The 21,766-nt window shown below is 32.7% G+C and overlaps 1 protein-coding gene across 1 annotated transcript; it reads left to right on the top strand.

Annotated features, from left to right (window-relative positions):
• Positions 1 to 2,462: 2,462 nt before the first annotated feature.
• Positions 2,463 to 21,609, top strand: LOC113004444 (ABC transporter G family member 20-like). Its single transcript, XM_039453392.1, has 14 exons — positions 2,463 to 2,930; positions 14,755 to 14,999; positions 15,731 to 15,908; positions 15,997 to 16,090; positions 16,253 to 16,473; positions 16,559 to 16,660; positions 17,333 to 17,558; positions 17,987 to 18,164; positions 18,281 to 18,396; positions 18,492 to 18,562; positions 18,633 to 18,721; positions 18,852 to 19,028; positions 19,125 to 19,211; positions 20,368 to 21,609. Exons 1-14 carry the CDS (start codon positions 2,827 to 2,829, stop codon positions 20,577 to 20,579), a joined length of 2,100 nt encoding a protein of 699 aa, XP_039309326.1. The 5' UTR covers positions 2,463 to 2,826; the 3' UTR covers positions 20,580 to 21,609.
• The last annotated feature ends 157 nt before the right edge of the window (positions 21,610 to 21,766 follow it).

Genomic DNA, 21,766 nt, shown 5'->3' with positions numbered 1-21,766 from the left:
AATAAATTTTATATTGTTTAAATAATTTTTCAATGCCGTGCACATTTTTTTTAATTTTTCTTACTAGTCGGCATTGATTTAGAAGCCAACAATAATGTTCTAAAAAAATTTGCAGCCCCGACCGAGACTTCGTTTTCCTGTTTTTGCAATAAATTTTATATTGTTTAAATATTTTTCGTAGCCGCGCGCATTTTTTTAAATTTTTCTTACTAGTCGGGATTGATTTAGAAGCCTACAATAATGTTCTAAAAAAATTTGCAGCCCCGACCGAGACTTCGTTTTCCTGTTTTTGCAATAAATTTTATATTGCTTAAATAATTTTTCGTAGCCGCGCGCATATTTTAAATTTTTCTTACTAGTCGGGATTGATTTAGAAGCCTACAATAATGTTCTAAAAAAATTTGCAGCCCCGACCGAGACTTCGTGTTTCTGTTTTTGCAATAAATCTTATATTGTTTAAATAAGTTTTCAATGCCTTGCGCATTTTTTTAAATTTTTCTTACTAGTCGGGATTGATTTAGAAGCCTACAATAATGTTCTAAAAAAATTTGCAGCCCCGACCGAGACTTGGTTTTCCTGTTCTTGCAATAAATTTTATATTGTATAAATAATTTTTCGTAGCCGTGCGCATTTGTTTAAATTTTTCTTACTAGTCGGGATTGATTTAAAAGGCTATAATGATGTTCTAAAAAAATTTGCAGCCCCGACCGAGACTTCGTTTTCCTGTTTTTGCAATAAATTTTATATTGTTTAAATATTTTTCGTAGCCGCGCGCATTTTTTTTAATTTTTCTTACTAGTCGGCATTGATTTAGAAGCCTGCAATAATGTTCTAAAAAAATTTGCAGCCCCGACCGAGACTTCGTTTTCCTGTTTTTGCAATAAATTTTATATTGTTTAAATAATTTTTCAATGCCGTGCACATTTTTTTTAATTTTTCTTACTAGTCGGCATTGATTTAGAAGCCAACAATAATGTTCTAAAAAAATTTGCAGCCCCGACCGAGACTTCGTTTTCCTGTTTTTGCAATAAATTTTATATTGTTTAAATATTTTTCGTAGCCGCGCGCATTTTTTTAAATTTTTCTTACTAGTCGGGATTGATTTAGAAGCCTACAATAATGTTCTAAAAAAATTTGCAGCCCCGACCGAGACTTCGTTTTCCTGTTTTTGCAATAAATTTTATATTGTTTAAATAATTTTTCGATGCCGTGCGCATTTTTTTTAATTTTTCTTACTAGTCGGCATTGATTTAGAAGCCAACAATAATGTTCTAAAAAAATTTGCAGCCCCGACCAAGACTTCGTTTTCCTGTTTTTGCAATAAATTTTATATTGTTTAAATATTTTTCGTAGCCGCACGCATTTTTTTAAATTTTTCTTACTAGTCGGGATTGATTTAGAAGCTTACAATAATGTTCTAAAAAAATTTGCAGCCCCGACCGAGACTTCGTTTTCCTGTTTTTGCAATAAATTTTATATTGTTTAAATAATTCTTCAATGCCGTGCGCATTTTTTTTAATTTTTCTTACTAGTCGGGATTGATTTAGAAGGCTATAATGATGTTCTAAAAAAATGTGCAGCCCCGACCGAGACTTCGTTTTCCTGTTTTTGCAATAAATTTTATATTGCTTAAATAATTTTTCGTAGCCGCGCGCATATTTTAAATTTTTCTTACTAGTCGGGATTGATTTAGAAGCCTACAATAATGTTCTAAAAAAATTTGCAGCCCCGACCGAGACTTCGTTTTTCTGTTTTTGCAATAAATCTTATATTGTTTAAATAAGTTTTCAATGCCGTGCGCATTTTTTTAAATTTTTCTTACTAGTCGGGATTGATTTAGAAGCCTACAATAATGTTCTAAAAAAATTTGCAGCCCCGACCGAGACTTCGTTTTCCTGTTTTTGCAATAAATTTTATATTGTTTAAATAATTTTTCAATGCTGTGCGCATTTTTTTTAATTTTTCTTGCTAGTCGGCATTGATTTAGAAGCCAATAATAATGTTCTAAAAAAATTTGCAGCCCCGACCGAGGCTTCCTTCCCTTGTTTCTGCAATAATTCGTTATATAATTTAAACAATTTAGTAGACCTGCGCATTTTTGTTAATTGTTCTGGATAGTCTGATCTATTTAGAAGCGTATAAATGTATTTTGTGCAGTTACTTGCTAGTTTGCCTTTATATGTCAAAGTTTCTTATGTATTTTATTTTGAATCAGAATCTCTGCTTTGACGAATCTGCTGCTGCGAATCCGCTGCTAGCTTCAACATCATAATTTAAATCAAGAGATTGTTCCAACACAGCCGAATCAGTTTAAAATTATCAAAAAACTGCAAAGTACCTTATTTTGATACATAAGAAAATTTTGAAACACATTGATTCCTAATTGCCATAAAATGATTTGGAAATATGTAGGAATAAAGCGTTAAAATTTTCAAATTTGTCCTTTATTTTCTTGAAGAAAGTAATGTCATCGTAATTATAACACCATTGCGTATCTATATACGGTAATATATAATAAAATATAGTAATGTACAGTAAAAGAGTTGCGCAGAGACGTTATAACGATTAATGATTATGAAACTGCCGTTAAGAGTTACGAAATAGACTATTGGATATCGATTATGTAGTTTTTCCTTAGAACAGAAACGTGAAAAGTAAAATCTTTTTTCATTGAAATTAATGGAGAAAAAAGTTACATGATCGATACCCTGACCTTTGTTGCAAAAAACCACGCACTCCTGCCATATATTAAGCGATCTTTATCTTAGTTTTTGTTCTATTTATAGTTTAGTCGCTGATCGAACACTCCTTACCATATTTCGCCAAATGGTGCAACAAGAGGCGGTGGTCGTAAGGAACGCCATGAAGCGTTATGAGAAAGAGCAACTGGTGCTTAACAATTTGAATATCACCGTTTCCAGGGGTTCTATGTAAGAAATTTACGTATATTTAATAATTCACTATTATATAATTTATTATTCAATGATTCATTATTATATAATAATTTATTACTTATATACATATAAGAGAAAAGAGTAGTATGGTTACTGTAGACATCATTACTACTCTAATTAACTTTGCTAGGATACACAGACGAATTCTAATAATTGTTTATGGAATTATTTAATTATAGTAACCCGCTGTTTTTTAATGGCGGTAATATGCTAATACACAATCATTAATTGTTATAAGACATTTTTACTTTTGAGCATTTCTAAACTTTTTCAAGGTACATTTTACCACTTAATTACATATACTTCCTCAATGTTTTTAAACTCGAGTGTATTATCACACGAATTTGTGTAGGCTCAACTGTTTTTTTGTTATTTAATTTTTTATTTGGCTGTACACATTTTGAATTATGCAGAATTAAACAATAACATGAAATTTTGTTAATACAGTTTTTTAAACGAAATAGTTATATTGAAATATTTCTTCGATAAATCGAGCGTTACTCTAATATTCACAAACATTAAGATATAATTTTATATTTATTGTTTAATATTAAACAGAAATAAAATGATGTTTTTTATGATATCTCTAAAGTCTTTGAACGCAGAAAAATTTTAAATCAGGAAAATTCTAAACGATGGAAATTTAAAAATATATAATTTTGTAACAAAATTCTATGTTAAATTTGAATAAATGATTTTCGAGATTTAACAAGCATCGGAATAAATATACAAGACAAATAAGAGTTCAGCGCGGTTAGTGTTGCGTGAGCTGTCTGAAATCGCTAATTTATAGACACACATTGAAATAAACATCGACATGGATAATTCCAATAGTGATGACACTATTAAGAAAAAAATCCCATGATTTATGTTATCGTACATTCACAACATCTTTGAGAAATTTGTATACATCATAAAGAATTTAAATGCAAAGCCGACAAAAAATTAGTCGTCTTTGTATTAATTTAAATAGTAAAGTTGTGAACAAACGAATCTGAGTGAAGTCATTAAAAAGGCGATCTCGAAGACAGAAAAAGCAATGCAATAAAGTCACCATTGATTAATATTTACGATTACTTGTCCAATTTTTAATATTATTCTTCAAACACAACAAAAATTTGTATACAGGTGTGTAAGCGACGAAAAAATTAAGGAATTTAAATCGGAATCTTTCGTTCTACACACAACCGCTAACACTCTCATGTGTGTGTGAAGCTGGTACATCATTTGGTGGAAAATCACTAAACATTGACAGTTCTGAGTTTATTTTCAATAGTTCTACAGTTCCTGATAGATAAAACAAATAGTTCTGGCCTTTAAAACGAAAAAAACGCATAGGACAAAGTGAGGTGCCAGATTCACGCAGCACCTCAGTTTGTCCTGCGTCATTTTCCAGACCGAATTCTTGTAGGATTTTAAAAGATCTATAGTTCTAGATGAGTTCTAGAAAGAGTTCCAGCGTTTAACATAGTTTATTTATTTATTTTTTTTAAATTATTATAAAATATTTATGTTATAATATTATATAATAGAGTTTCGTGTACAAAAAAATATTTTTCCTACAGTTCTCAACATATTAAAGCGCGTTCCGAAGAGTTCCGGGCGATTCCGATATTAGTTAATTAACAAAAAATTAATAACTCCCGAAAATGCCGATTTTCCGCACATATAGATGAGGTGCTGGACTTTTTCGAAAAGTTCTGTGTACGAAAAAATATTTTTCCTACAGTTCTCAACATATTAAAGCGCGTTCCAAAGAGTTCCGGGCGATTCCGATATTAGTTAATTAACAAAAAATTAATAACTCCCGAAAAAGCCGATTTTCCGCACATATAGGCGAGGTGCTGGACTTTTTCGAAGAGTTCTGTGTACGAAAAAATATTTTTCCTACAGTTCTCAACATATTAAAGCGCGTTCCGAAGAGTTCTGACTGCTAACATTATTAATTGTTTATAAATAGTAAATCCTTCGAAAAAGAGATGTACACGAAATATAAGTAAGTCGCTTGTCGAAAGTCGACAGTTCTATGCTCCAAAAAATATTTTTCTTGTAGTTCTCAACGTATTGAAACCTCTTCCGAATATTTCTGTGCGCTAATATTATTAATTGTTTATAGAAAAATTTCTATCCAACAAATATACGTAATTATGAGTGAGACGATGGTTGACTTTTAGGATTTTTGTTGAATAAAATATATATTTTGTGTTTTTCTGTGTACAATCAATTTTTGTGGAGTTTTTTCGATTAGTGTTATTTTTTATATTTTTGACTGGTATTTAATTTTGGTTATTGTCGTAATTTCGGATATATCACACGCTGCCCTTTTCTCGTTCTTAGCGTATTCTCAGAATCAACGACGTGGACGTGACGAGATTATGGTTCCTTTTTGTTTTGTCTTTGGATTTTATTTTTTTTTAATACTTTTTTCTGATCGGATTTATATTTTTAATGATTTGGTTTTTTTATTTAGGTTTTTTTGTTACGATTGGGATGTGCTTATTACGTTTTTTTTTTAACGTATCGTTTTATTACGTTACGTTTTTCATGTGTACGTACGATCCAGTTTTTGTATTTGTTTATAATTGGGCGTACAATAGTACGTGTGGCGTGATTGTGTCGTGAGGCGAGACTTGTTGTCTTTTTGACTTTAAATCATCATATTCGTACCACGATGTAGTCGTGTATATAATGGCAGTATAGTGGGCTGCATTATTGATATAATTGACAATTCCGCGTAGAATGTATTTTCTATTTCCCACTGTTACGTTTTTGGTAATGCCGTCTAAATTGTACAGTTTCGTTTCTAATCCAATACTTTTTATATAGTTTGGATCACTTAAAACGCTTGTATCTATTATTACATGCGGCCCGTACTCTTCACTTATTTTACATTGATTTTGGCATTTTGGGCATGTTTGTTTGGTATCATACGTGTCGTTGATTGCATCTTGAATATACCCCAATCCTTTTGTTAAAAGTATGTTTACATTAATGCTTATAGCTGTAAACTTTCTTTCATTCGTATAGTGGCATGAAAGACCTATTTTTTGTCTTTTTAGACTAGGCAGTAATGCGTATGTATACTCGGCTAGATGAGCAGCATTGCACATTGCATCTAAGGATTGGAATCGTCTAGTATAATTTTCTTGTTGGAACAGTGACAAGCTAGCGAGGAAAGAAGCTCTTTCGACATACTCATTCTTTGTGATTTTTCCTCTGCTTATAATTTTTATTGCCAATTGCAAGAAATTGCAATCTTTTATGTTTTGCACAATTTGTTTATATTCTGAATTCATTCCTATCATGTGCAGCGTGCAATGGAGGAGAGCGTCAAAAGCGCACGTATTGCGCACCATTATAGTTTCTCTTTTTAATTTGACGGGTTGACATATACTTCCATTTTTTATTATTGGAATACACACTGTGTTATGCGACTCTATGCTGTCCCATTCAGGACATTTGTCTAAATAAGTTTCCTTTTTAACGTGGCCAGATTTTTTGGGATGTTCCGCCAATCCCATCCAATTTTCTTTCAAATTCAGTGAACATGTCTCATTTGAGGTTGCTGAATCTGATATTGAATTTGATTTTGAATGAACTTTAACACTGTAGTTGTATGATTCGTCGGTAGAATTTGCTTTACTTGTAGCAGAATTATCTGTTACTTCAGTATTAGAAATTGATGTTAGATTGTGACAGGAGTTACTATTTTCAAATAATTCCTGTTCCATTTCAACATCTAATTTAAAATTTGGATCGGATTCGTGTATATTTATTTGATTTTGTTTTGATTTGCAATCTGGTCCACTTGAAGAAGCGTTTGCTGCGTAATCTAATCGCAATCTTCCATCTAGATAATCGAGATAATTAGCAACAAATTTGTCAATTCTCATCGGTAAACAGCCTTTAAAAAGTCGCGTTTTATATTCAGCGAAAATTGATTCGACTGAAGAAGATGTTGGTACTTCTGTGCCAGTTTTAAAATAAGGACGCATTACACCTGTCCACAACAGTAAATTTTGAATTAAAATTTTTATTTTCATTGCAGCTGCAGGATTGTAAAATGCGTTTACTATAGTTCCATCTTTTGATTGTGTTGCTAACTCGTTTGCTTTCGCATATAAGCTATTACTCCATTCCTGCCAAGACAATGGAGTTTCATTGGAATTTGTGATGTCATCTAATGGTACTATATCTGTAGCATTGTAATCATCAAGATGCACACCTTTAATACAATTATTGGCAAATTGTAAACATGTTTCAGCTGGAACTGAAGTGCCATCGGCATGGCCAACATCTTCACTTAAAGCTACAGCTAATATAGACGTCAGAAAAGAAGTTAATTCTTCCATAGATTGCATTTTATATGCTTGAGCAATGCACCTCAAATAAAATTGTCGCACTTTGTTTGGTAAGTGTCGCAAACACTCCCAATTGCTAATAATTTTAATGACGTGGCTGACGTCTAGTCTTAAATATGAACCCGGTAGAGTTGTTTCTTTATTTTTTACGACGACGTCATAACAGCGTTCTAAATAATGCTTTAGATCCGCACAATCGGCAAATGCGCGCGCTAAAGCGACTAATATCGCTCGACTAAAATCCGTTACCGTTACGGATGGTACTGCAGCACCCGCTCTTCGAATTTCGAGTAAAAAATATGTTAAAAGAGCTGCATCTTGCTTCGTGGAGATCATTTGAAAAACTGGGATCCCACGTTTACCTTCCGGAACAATTACGCATTGATACAAGAACAAATGAGAAGATTTTGTTCCATCAGGTATTGGTAATTTTTTTGCTATGCTACCTGTAGCATCCATAGTAAAATATGCATTTCTTGAACGATTAATTATTTTATACATTGTTAATTGTTCTGTAGACCAATACATTACATAAAATGGATCTAAGCCTATTCCGTGTATTGATCCGGGCCTTGTAACATATTTGTATATTTGCAAATTTCGAATTGGATCACAATCACTGATTCCTAACCGATTATCCAATTCATTTTGCTTGGCTTTACGTAAGACGTGTGCCGAAAATAAAATTGGTGGACTTTTGTCACCAAATTCCATGATTTTGTTTGCTTCTTCACTACGCCAAATCGTAGCTTGTTTCTTCGCATCTATTAAATGGCCAGCTACTTTCTGTCGAAGAGAACCTTTTAGTTGCCTTTTTTTAATATGATTAATTTGATTGTCAAAATTAATCAAGGTACAGTCAAATATTGCATTTTGTCCATCATTTGGTTTCTTCATCATTTTGCCTGTTAATTTCGCTTTATATTCCTTACAAATTGCGTAAAATCGTACGAAACAGTTGGCATTATGACTTGGAAACACTGCTGCCTTTTTAAACGTAAATGCACAAGGAATTTTTGTTTGCTCCCATATTTTTGCAGCAAATATATTTGACCATTCGCCAGGTTTTAATATTAAGTATCGGCGATTGGAATATTGTCTCGCTATAGGTTTAACATTGTCCCAATTTTTTTCAGAAATTATGAGTCTAAAAATTGTATCACTCTCAAAGGAGCATTTTTTCTCATCACTTTCAAAAGAACACTGAAAGGAACTTATTTCTGACTCATTGAGGGAATTGTTAATATTATTGGTATCTATACCATACTCTTTTAATACTTCAGAAGCTATACCACGTCTATTCTCGTTCATTATAGTATATACGTGCTTTGGAGTTATAAAAGAGTCCAATTTTTTCATTTTTTCGCTAATTTTTAAGTATATGGGATTTGCTGGCGGTAAGCATTTTCCGTTTGGATAAATACATTTGAATTCTGACATTTTTAATATTTGTATTAATTTGCTTTGATCATACATTTTTAATTTTCTACAGCGCTAATGACAGTCTAAATATCAAATTTTAGCGCTAATAATAGCCAATATATCAAAATTCAGCGCTAATGAGCCGCCGATATATATATACAGCGCTAGTGAGCAGCCGTTCAGCGCTATTGAGCAGCCGATATACGAGGTGTGTTCAAAAAGTATCGCGAATTTTGAATTTTCGCGGGTTACGTATACGAGGTGTGTTCAAAAAGTACCGCGAATTTTGTGTTTTTTCAAAAATTATTTATTTATTCATGAATATCTATTTTGTCCCCTTCAAAGTAATCCCCATGAGATATTATACACTTGTGCCAACGGTTTTTCCAATCTTCGAAGCACTTCAAAAAATCATTTTTTTTTATCTTGTTCAGCTCCTCCTTCGATGCCGTCTTTATCTCGTCAAGCGTAGCGTAACGTCGTCCTTTCATGGGCCTCTTCAGTTTAGGGAACAAGAAAAAGTCACAGGGGGCCAGATCTGGGGAATACGGTGGCTGCGGCATCATTAGTGTGTTGTTTTTGGCCAAAAAGTCGCGCACAAGCAACGATGTGTGAGCAGGGGCGTTATCGTGGTGCAAAAGCCAATTTTTGTTCTTCCACAAATCCGGGCGTTTCTGGCGGATTGCTTCGCGCAAACTGCGCATAACTTGCAGGTAATATTCCTTATTGACCGTTCTACCCTGTGGCAAGAACTCATGATGCACCACGCCCCTGCAATCGAAGAAAACTGTCAGCAAAACTTTCACATTCGACCGAACTTGGCGCGCTTTTTTCGGTCTTGGTTCGTGCGGCAGCTTCCATTGAGATGATTGAGCTTTGGTTTCCACGTCATAACCATAAACCCACGATTCGTCACCAGTTATGACCCTCTGGAGCAAATTTGGGTCGTCGCGGACAGAGTCCAACATCTCATTAGCAATGTTCATGCGATGCTGTTTTTGGTCGCAATTGAGCAATTTTGGTACGAATTTCGCGGCGACCCGTCTCATGCCCAAATCATTGATAAAAATCGAATGGCACGAGCCAATCGATATGTTTAGGTCCTCAGCAACTTCTTTAACGGTGATTCGACGATTGGCCAATACCATTTTCTCCACTTCATTAATTTTTTCGTCTGTTGTTGAAGTGCTCGGGCGTCCGGCACGCTCTTCGTCGTTCACATCTTCTCGGCCTTCTGAGAACATTTTGTACCACCGATAAACGTTGCTTCGGTCCAAGGTAGCTTCTCCGTATGCCACAGTCAACATTCGGAATGCATCCGCGCACTTAATTTCGTTTTTCACACAAAATTTGATACAGGTTCTTTGATCCATTTTTTTGAATAGGTAAAAATCGAAGACGATCCAAAACACGTGCAAGCAAAGCAGCTGTCAACAATTAAGTGAACATTCAAAATGGCCGAGCTTGTCGGCATAAGTGAGAGACATGAGTACCAACATAACGCCACAAAAAGATCGAAATTCGAATATACGTAACCCGCGAAAATTCAAAATTCGCGATACTTTTTGAACACACCTCGTATATGTCAAGTGCAAAAAGCGATGTGAAATGTTAAGTATAAATGATATTGAAAACTCTTTGAAATGTAATGTTCAATAAATCAACATAATTTTAGCATACACAATGGTTTGTTTAAACATTACATTTTACAGTTTTTACTATCATTTATACTTCACATTTCACAACACTTTGTACTCTTGACATCTATGAGTGATAATTCTAATTAAGAGCTTTAGCAATAAAAGGAAGGTAATCGATTCAACATTTTATGATTAGAAACATAGTAATATACAAAAATTTCCATACAGGTAAATACAAAGAATATGATAACCACAACAAGATTCATAATAACTGATATCTATGAAAGTAATAAGAGTTTTCACTTCAAAAGTGAGAATTTAAACCACGAAGGTCAGGAAAGGAAGAACAGATTTATTAAAAAGAACACTAGAAATAAACTTTGAGACATCTATTCGCATATGGAGAATTGTATTATGACTAACCAGGTATAAAATCTATTACGATAAGTTCCGTAGGAAGTGAAAACTCATTAAATGTAAAAACATGTATAAACATATCCAGAAGAAATTAATTACAGCATGAATATCAAAAAACTTACTCATTGGATACTATAATAATTTAACTTCTTTATTCAATTAATTCTTATAAAACAATATGTCAAATACACAGAGGACAGACGTGCAATTAGGTTATAAATAATTATTAACTAATAAATTATAGAATCGCCCGGAACTCTTCGGAACGCGCTTTAATATGTTGAGAACTGTAGGAAAAATATTTTTTCGTACACAGAACTCTTCGAAAAAGTCCAGCACCTCACCTATATGTGCGGAAAATCGGCTTTTTCGGGAGTTATTAATTTTTTGTTAATTAACTAATATGGGAATCGCCCGGAATTCTTTGGAACGCGCTTTAATATGTTGACAACTATAGGAAAAATATTTTTTTGTACACGGAATTCTTCGAAAAAGTCCAGCACCTCACCTAAACGTGCGGAAAATCGACTTTTTCGGGAGTTATTAATTTTTTGTTAATTAACTAATATCGGAATCGCCCGGAACTCTTCGGAACGCGCTTTAAAATGTTGAGAACTGTAGGAAAAATATTTTTTCGTACACAGAACTCTTCGAAAAAGTCCAGCACCTCACCTATATGTGCGGAAAATCGGCTTTTTCGGGAGTTATTAATTTTTTGTTAATTAACTAATATCCGAATCGCCCGGAACTCTTTGGAACGCGCTTTAATATGTTGAGAACTGTAGGAAAAGTATTTTTTCGTACACAGAACTCTTCGAAAAAGTCCAGCACCTCACCTATATTTGCGGAAAATCGGCTTTTTCGGGAGTTATTAATTTTTTGTTAATTAACTAATATCGGAATCGCCCGGAACTCTTGGGAACGCGCTTTAATATGTTGAGAACTGTAGGAAAAATATTTTTTCGTACACAGAACTCTTCGAAAAAGTCCAGCACCTCACCTATATGTGCGGAAAATCGGCTTTTTCGGGAGTTATTAATTTTTTGTTAATTAACTAATATGGGAATCGCCCGGAATTCTTTGGAACGCGCTTTAATATGTTGACAACTATAGGAAAAATATTTTTTTGTACACGGAACTCTTCGAAAAAGTCCAGCACCTCACCTATACGTGCGGAAAATCGACTTTTTCGGGAGTTATTAATTTTTTGTTAATTAACTAATATCGGAATCGCCCGGAACTCTTCGGAACGCGCTTTAAAATGTTGAGAACTGTAGGAAAAATATTTTTTCGTACACAGAACTCTTCGAAAAAGTCCAGCACCTCACCTATATGTGCGGAAAATCGGCTTTTTCGGGAGTTATTAATTTTTTGTTAATTAACTAATATCGGAATCGCCCGAAACTCTTCGGAAAGCGCTTTAATATGTTGAGAATTGTAGGAAAAATATTTTTTCGTACACAGAACTCTTCGAAAAAGTCCAGCACCTCACCTATATGTGCGGAAAATCGGCTTTTTCGGGAGTTATTAATTTTTTGTTAATTAATTAATATCGGAATCGCCCGGAACTCTTCGGAAAGCGCTTTAATATGTTGAGAACTGTAGGAAAAATATTTTTTCGTACACAGAACTCTTCGAAAAAGTCCAGCACCTCACCTATGTGTGCGGAAAATCGGCTTTTTCGGGAGTTATTAATTTTTTGTTAATTAACTAATATCGGAATCGCCCGGAACTCTTTGGAACGCGCTTTAATATGTTGAGAACTGTAGGAAAAATATTTTTTCGTACACAGAACTCTTCGAAAAAGTCCAGCACCTCACCTATATGTGCGGATAATCGACTTTTTCGGGAGTTATTAATTTTTTGTTAATTAACTAATATCCGAATCGCCCGGAACTCTTTGGAACGCGCTTTAATATGTTGAGAACTGTAGGAAAAGTATTTTTTCGTACACAGAACTCTTCGAAAAAGTCCAGCACCTCACCTATATGTGCGGATAATCGACTTTTTCGGGAGTTATTAATTTTTTGTTAATTAACTAATATCCGAATCGCCCGGAACTCTTTGGAACGCTCTTTAATATGTTGAGAACTGTAGGAAAAATATTTTTTCGTACACAGAACTCTTCGAAAAAGTCCAGCACCTCACCTATATGTGCGGAAAATCGGCTTTTTCGGGAGTTATTAATTTTTTGTTAATTAACTAATATCGGAATCGCCCGGAACTCTTGGGAACGCGCTTTAATATGCTGAGAACTGTAGGAAAAGTATTTTTTCGTACACAGAACTCTTCGAAAAAGTCCAGCACCTCACCTATATGTGCGGATAATCGACTTTTTCGGGAGTTATTAATTTTTTGTTAATTAACTAATATCCGAATCGCCCGGAACTCTTTGGAACGCTCTTTAATATGTTGAGAACTGTAGGAAAAATATTTTTTCGTACACAGAACTCTTCGAAAAAGTCCAGCACCTCACCTATATGTGCGGATAATCGACTTTTTCGGGAGTTATTAATTTTTTGTTAATTAACTAATATCCGAATCGCCCGGAACTCTTTGGAACGCTCTTTAATATGTTGAGAACTGTAGGAAAAATATTTTTTCGTACACGGAAAATATAATATTATAACATAAATATTTTATAATAATTTAAAAAAAAAAAATAAATAAACTATGTTAAACTCTGGAACTCTTTCTAGAACTCATCTAGAACTATAGATCTTTTAAAATCCTACAAGAATTCGGTCTGGAAAATGACGCAGGACAAACTGAGGTGCTGCGTGAACCTGGCACCTCACTTTGTCCTATGCGTTTTTTTCGCTTTAAAGGCCAGAACTATTTGTTTTATCTATCAGGAACTGTAGAACTATTGAAAATAAACCCAGAACTGTCAATGTTTAGTGATTTTCCACCAAATGATGTGCCAGCTTCACACACACCACTCTCATTGCTAAACCACTGACGCTCTACTGTTTTCGAAGTTATTCTACTCGTTTTCTTGAAATACATAGAGACCTTATAACAATCTTAAATTTCTTACACAGCGTATTTTTTATAACCTGATACTAATTTTTTCACTCTTCAATATATTGGAAATTGCTTGAAACTGCATTGTCGTAGATTTTTCCGCGTATCTTCATCAATTGCTTAAACTACCTCCGCTTGCAAAATACACTGTCGTATATTTATTACAGGATAATCGTATAATTTTTTAACAAATAGTCTGATAAGAAAATCTTTCGGAAACTATCAGAATCATTCTAATCTCATTAAAGATTTGTATTTAATAGTGTTGTAATCCATTAGCGCAGGGAATTCAAAAAGAATTTAAAAAATTCAGGTTTATGTCATCAATTCTGAGTTTATTTTAAGACGCAAAAAGAACTCTTCTTCTGAAAAGTTAGAAAAATGAGCTCTTCATTGATGATAAATCTGAATTCGTTTTGAATTCTGTATGCTATCTAGGTTAATTTCTAAAGAATTTGATTATATTTCTATTATAATTATAACGCTTACCTAGGCAAATACTCGTTTAATTTATTAAAATTAAGATTTCGATGAGAAAATAAAAATAAGTCAGGTATGTATTTAACGTTGTGCAACGTTAGACACATACGCATAAATCTGAAGGCGCAGTAAAAAGTTAATGATTTAATAATCGAAGCAATGAGATTGTGACCAGCACTTTATTAACAGATCGTGTTTGCCATTCGTTTCAAGTCCATTTAGAATATCACGAAGGAAACTATAAATGCCATTATTATTCGGTAAAGTGCGAACGTGAGTAGATAGATGAACAGATAAGTCGGGATTTTAAAAGAGTCCATATACTGGAGAACGATTATAGAATCGTTTATAGTCAGATTAAAGAAAATTTTCGCGATTTTATGCGCCGTCTGTTCGTTAGAACGTCATCTAAAATAAGATGAAGTACGTAAGCGAAATCTTTTCTTAATCCAGATACGGACTATTGGGATCCAGTGGATGCGGCAAAACCACCCTGTTCTCTTGCATCGTCGGACTTCAATATTTTAACAGCGGAGAAGTATGGGTCTTGGGGGAAACTCCAGGCAGCAAGGGCTCCTGCGTCCCTGGGCCTCGAGTGGGTTATATGCCGCAAGATATCTCTTTGGCAGGAGAATTCTCCATAAGCGATGCCTTCTATTACTTCGGCAGGATCAACGGGCTAGAAGATGAGGAAATCGGTAGAGTATCAAAAGAGTATATATTAATAGTCGTTGTAGTATGTCGCGTGTATACTGAGTAGTTTCAATTTATTCGCGAATTGTGTCGCGTAAAGCTGGGTACACACTTAGCGTACATATCTATATCGCGCACGAATTCTCTTTGATGTAGCGCCTCATGAGCGAATCGAGCCAAAAACGAATCGAACGTTGGACGACAGCGAGTCGGGGGAAAATGATTATTCGCGAGAAACTCGTTTATTGGCGCTGTGGCGCCTCTCTGTTGTTCTCTCAAGTATCTATTAATATGAACGGATGAGAGACCTTATCGGACTGACAAATATTTTAGAGGAATCAATCGCTGACTTTCTCTCGTCCGTAAATTGGATAAAAAAAGAAATGTTTATAGGATTAACGAGACTATTGTTGATCAAATGCCCGATTCGAAGGTTTTCGTACTGAATGCGTGAAATTGATGAAATAGAATTATTACTTGAATTATTGAATATTGAACATATTTTATTGAAATTTAATAACATCAATAGAATTAAATTAAAGTATACATTTTACAATTTTCAGTTACGACTTTGCGATTGATAAGGGTAACATGGCAAAATAAGTAATAACAACTGCTGTCCTTTATAAAATACTTTCAAGAAAATGTATTTCAAACGGTTTGTATTTCGAATTATTCGTTCGCAAGATATTTCATCAAGTTTCAACATTTTACAACTTTTTCATTTTATTTTAAGGAGCAAAACAGACTTTTTTCTCGGAGTTTCTTAAGTTACCTCCGTTAGATCGCTTAGTGAAGAATATGAGTGGAGGCGAACAAAGAAGACTTTCCTTTGCCTGCGCGGTGATCCACAATCCCGAGCTTTTAATTTTGGACGAACCCACTGTGGGTTTAGATCCACTTTTAAGGGAGAGGTGAGTAAATTTTTTTTTTTTTTTTTTTTAGACGCGATAAGCAGAAAGAGTAATAAATCAAAATGTTGGATACACATTTTCTTTACAGTATTTGGACTTATATGATGAAGCTCACGAAGGAGGAAGGCGTCACTGTGTTGATTACAACTCATTATATCGAAGAGACTAAAGACGCAAATAAAGTAAGTCTTGGTTAAATTTGTTTAAATTAATCCTGAAAATTTCTAAATATCCGTATAAAGAAACTGCAATAAAACATCTTGAACGTTAAAAAATAATTTTTTTCCTAGTAACAAAAATTCAGTCGTGATAAGTAAAAATTGTGTAACTTCAATGATCCGCAGATCGGTTTGATGAGAAAAGGTAAGTTGCTAACGGAATCGGCACCGAATGAATTACGGCGACAATACTCATCCTTAGAGAAAGCTTTCGAGGTACTATCCGTTACACAGGATAAAGAGGATAAAGAGGATAAAGAGATTACCTTAAATGAAAGATATCGAAGATTGCCGGAGGCTACCAGTAGCAATGTATTGTCTCATGATAAATATGAACCAACAAAAGTATATATGGAAATAATATATGCTATTTTTATTGCTTTTTAAAATTATGTATTATTTTATAACACAAATATATTGAATTGTTAAAGGAATCTCCGAGAACAAAGCAATTTCGGGAAGTCAAGTTTCGAAATTGAAAAGGTTCAAAGCTTTAATAGCAAAGAATCACATCGAATGTATCCGTAATTACTCGTAAGTATTTATTAGTTATTAATTTCTCTGCACAAGACACATTTTCACAAAATCTCAATTATTTCAATTTCAAATTTTGCCGTTCTCTTCACTTTACCTCATTGAATTATATGAACAAGATATTATATTTCAAAAAATTCACAAATTGCAATATTAATCGCTGCATATTTCATAATAATAATAAATAATATACATATTGATTCAAGATCGCGAATTGTGTACAACAAATTAAATATAAGGCAACAACGAGTATATAATTTGCAATCTTGAATCTATACGGCTTTACACGTCAGTCTTTAAAGACATTCTTTGAATAACAATCATTGTAAAAAATATTATCGAGTGCCTCGATGATCGAACTGGTTAAACCGTTTTCGGAGAGTTGGCGGAACCAGGTTCAAACCATGGACATGGCAATTTTTTCGCAACAAAAAAGTTTTTTTACTTTTTTCGGTGTAAGAAAATTTTAGAAATGCAAATTAGTAGTATTAATAAGTTGATTTTCAATTTAATTATGTTTTATTTTCAAGAGCTGTGTTTGAAACCGAAAGTAATTGCACGCAGCTTGAAATAAATAAAAACATTTGAAACATTATTTCATCATAAAGATCTTGCTATGACCGTCTCTGCCTATCTTATATTTAATTTGTTGTAAATAATATGTTCTTCCAGAGGCCTCATTTTCCACTATTTCTTCTTGCTAATTCTATCCATCGCATTTTCTTTTGCTGTTGGCGGAGATCTGAAGGGTATCAAAATTGGTTTAATCAACGAAGAAGCTGACAATTGTGATTTAGGCAGCAATATTGGCAATGTTTGGAACAACAAAAGCATCTGCATCTTTAATAATCTCAGCTGCAGATTTCTGTATCATTTTAATGATTCTATCGCGATAAAGGTGACTTAAAGATTAACATAGTCGATATGTATATGATTAAAATAAATTTTTGTTTTTTAATGTTTCTCCCACGGATTTATTCCTAAATTTATTCCTAAAAAAAAAACTAAGAAGTTTTGTTTTGTAATATAAATTAACACTAGAGTGTGCTATTCATGCTTTTTTACATTATTCTGGGTGAATATTCATTCACAAAATTAAGTTTTTTATACTTTTCGTTTATTTTCAGGTTGTAAGATGTTAGGACAACTGATTCTATTTTAATAAACAAAATATTATTATTTTAAGATATCAAAATTTTAATCAAAGCTGTACTAAACTTGAATTAGCATCCGAGTGAAAATTTACCCATAGTAGAACTCTAGGTTTAAGAAAGAATAAGAATAATAATTAAATCTAAATGATTCTTATCAATACTTTGCTTTCAGGAATATTATCACGACTCATCTGAAGCGAAACGTGATGTACAAAATGGAAAACTCTGTGGTATAATGCACTTTAATCAAAACTTTTCCAAAGGTCTGCAAAACCGAATACAATATCAATTTTACACGAGTGATTCCGATCTTAACGCCAGTGAAATTACAATTAACCTCGATATGAGTGGTACGTTATTTATATCTACAGAACATTTATCTCATAACGAATTTGTGTGTGCGCGCGCGCGTAGAAAAAATCTATTTAAACTATATTTTCAAATTTAAAATGTTTTTTTGTTGCAGATACACAAACTGGGCTTTTTATACAGAGAAAGCTATCCAAGCGTTTTATGGAAGTTCTTCAGGATATTATGAGAGATTGCAAATATTCGATAAAATTGGTTGATCTACCCATTAAAGTATATATTATTATTACTATTATTTTATATTATAATTTATACATCTCTATTGTGCAGAACTAAAATAAGAATATAAAATTCCAATCCATTTTCAGTTTGAAGATCCTATTTATGGTAAAAGTGACTACAATTATAAAGATTTCGCGATACCGTCAGCCATATTAGCGTAAGCAAAAATTAGGCCGAGATAACAAATAAAATCAATTGCTCTTTCTAAACTACTTTTCCTTCTGCAGATTTATCTTCTATTTGAGTGTCACAAACTCTACCGACCTGATAATCGCAGATCGGTCGGACGGACTCTGGAACAGAAGTGCAGTCCAAGGTAATTTAGACTCTAATCTAAAATTACTCTAATCTAAATTAATCTAAATGACTCTAATCTAAATTAATTTTACAACTATTTTTTATCTTTTTATTTTTATTGTAATAATACGAATGTAAATATGCATTAGGAGTCAGGACAGAAGAAATCTTGCTATCTCACATTCTTTACCAGAGTTTAAACGCACTTATCGATACCATCCTGTTAATTCTCATATTCTTTGTTCTATTGAGTACGGATTATAATGGATCGATATTCCTCATATTCTTTGTCGTATTTCTCAGCGGCTTTTGCGGATTGATATTGGGTGAGTAGGTATTCTACATGATTCATAAAGAAAAGCACGCAGCAGCAGTTTAGAAATTGCAGGAGATTACATCAATTATTCATTTCAATACCTTAGGTTTATTTAACTCTGTTTGGTACAAAAATCACGCCGTGGCGCATTTCTTTTTGGCTGGAAGTTTTCTTCTGCTACTAATAGTTAGCGGTAAGTCATCATTTTATCTGTTTTATGAAAATTGCTATTATACTTCAATTTAATATTGCTAAATAATAACAAATCGTATGGATTATTAAATTTATTATTTCTGTGAATTTAAATTTCTTTATCACACACGTACGTAGTGATACGTTGCATTAATAATATAATAGCAACATAAAGAGTTTTGACAAATATTAGTGAAAATTAACATTAATTACATCTTGCTAAAGATTGTGTCACGTTAACCAAGTTATCATTATATGTAGAGGAGAATAGGGTATTATGACTACTGTGGACATTATGACCCCCATTATCTCCGTTATTAAGTGATAAATTCTAACAATTGTTTATGGAATGATTCAATTCATAGCCCGCCGCTTTTTTAGAATGGTATTAATATCCAATACACAATCACTTATAACAGTTGTTATAAAGCATTTTTACTTTTAAACATTTCTAAACTTTTTCAAGGTACATTTTAGCACTTAATTACATATACTTCCTCAATGTCATCAAACTTGAGCGTATTATCACACAAATGTGAGTACACTTGAGTATTATTTGTTATTTAACTATTTATTCGACTGTACACACTTCGAGTTACGCAGAGTTAAACAATAACATGGAATTTTGTTAATATGATTTTTTAATTAAAATATTTATTATATCAAAATATTTCTTCGATAAATCCATTGTTACTCTAAAGAGTAATGTTCAGAAACATTGAGATATCATTTTATGTTTGTTGTTTAATATTAAACAGAGATAAAATGATATTTTTTATGATATCTTTAAAATCTTTGAAGGCAGGAAAATTCTAAACAATAGAAAAGTATATAATTTTGTAACAAAGTATTTTGTGTTTTTTTTAAACTAAAATAATTTTTTAAAAACTAATTTTGGGTTAGCCATATTACCACCACTTTCTTTCTTCCACCGATTATGCAGTGCATCACATTTTTATAAATCACATCTTAAGTAATAAATATATTTTATTACTTTAAGCCTAGAATTTAAGTTAAAATAATCGTTCCAGTTTCAATATAAAATATTGATTATAAACCAAGTTATTCAATAAAATGAAAATAGGTTATTACCATATTATCATCTTCTCTTCTACATAATTTATTTATAAACATAATTAATTAATTTAAAATCGTAGGAACTATGTGGCCGTTGGAGGGAGTGCAAAAATATCTTTGCTGGTTTATGTACGCTATGCCAATTAGTTTGCCCTTCGTATCCATGAGAGGACTCATTTACAAAGGTTCTTCTATATTTAAGTGGGAAGTTTTAAGTGGCATCTTTACGAGTTTAACATGGATATCGTTTATTCTTCTGGTGACTATATTATATTTAAGACGGAAAATCTAGTGATATTTGGAAAAGAAAATTCTTTTGAAAGAAATCAGAATGAGTTCAGTTGAACATATATGAGTGTATTTCAACTAACTAAAATATGTAGACGCCTGATAATATTAGAGGATATTAAGACACGGTTGTATTAATTTATTGTCATGGCTCGAGGAGTACAATTTCGGAGTAAATGGGCGAAGGGAGCGCTAATTGTTGCCTATCGGCGAAATCGGAGTAACCGGTGTGGCACTTCAAATTTTGAAGTCAGGGTACTCGTACGTGTACGGTAGGAGTTGAAACAGCCGTTGATTTCTCATGTTAGTGCAAAGTGAGAATAGCGTTGATTCTTATCGTCAAATAAAAGATACGGTAGCGATGGATAGCAAAGCTTGAGTGAGATCGTGGCGAATCAGTAAAAATTTGTAAAAATACAGAAAAATAAGTCATGAAATAAACTCATTTTAATATTTAAGAACTATATTCTTTGGTTCAATAACTATATTCTTTGGTTCAATGGTTACTTTAAAATCAGATAACTGTTTCATAGTCATGTTTCTTGGTTGTTATAGATAATATTTTGTGAAATCGTTATATGTGTACAAGCTGCAGTGATATCTTCTCTTAACATAGGGGTAAAATATAGTTTATACAAATCATAAGTGTTCGAGCTTGACACCTTCATTAAAATAGTTTAAAAAATAAAAATTAATATAATTCTAAACATTTTAAATCTGTGAAATGCTGTTTAACCTTATAAAAGTATGAAAATGCTAGAACTTGATACCTTAATTGCTCATTTATATTTTGTAACTTATTTTTGTGTGTTTGTGATTTAAACTTGATTATCTAGTCTAGATAAACATGCTTCTATTATGTCATACTATTTAAATAGTTGTAACATCTTCCTTCATAGGAGGTGGCATTTTACCCATATATGTTGGGCCCAATGTCAGTTTTAAAGTATTTACCTAATTTTTTTGCTCAAATATCTAGAATGTCGAAATTTTAATTGTATTATTAGTACGAATAAATAAAAGTCTCAAAAATATTATATTAATTATTCGTCGTTTAATTTCATAACGTGAAATTATGTCTGAAGAAAGGCATAAGACATCTTCCCCCGATTTACCTTAAAGGTGAAAGGTCAAATTTTTTAAAGCCAAATTAGTTCAGTAAAGCCAAATATATATATATATATATATATA

Source organism: Solenopsis invicta, chromosome 9, assembly GCF_016802725.1.
Source record: "Solenopsis invicta isolate M01_SB chromosome 9, UNIL_Sinv_3.0, whole genome shotgun sequence".
Classification (NCBI taxonomy): Eukaryota; Metazoa; Arthropoda; class Insecta; order Hymenoptera; family Formicidae; genus Solenopsis; species Solenopsis invicta.
Note: the sequence above shows the minus strand (reverse complement) of the source record. Positions and strands in the feature narration are given on the sequence as shown.

Bases quoted from the DNA above. Each gene is read 5' to 3' on its own strand.
- LOC113004444 (XM_039453392.1), top strand. From the start codon at position 2,827: ATGGTGCAACAAGAGGCGGTGGTCGTAAGGAACGCCATGAAGCGTTAT. The intron at 2,931-14,754 runs GTAAGAAATTTA...TTCTTAATCCAG, and splicing joins ACCGTTTCCAGGGGTTCTAT to ATACGGACTATTGGGATCCA. The intron at 18,397-18,491 runs GTATATATTATT...ATCCATTTTCAG, and splicing joins TGGTTGATCTACCCATTAAA to TTTGAAGATCCTATTTATGG.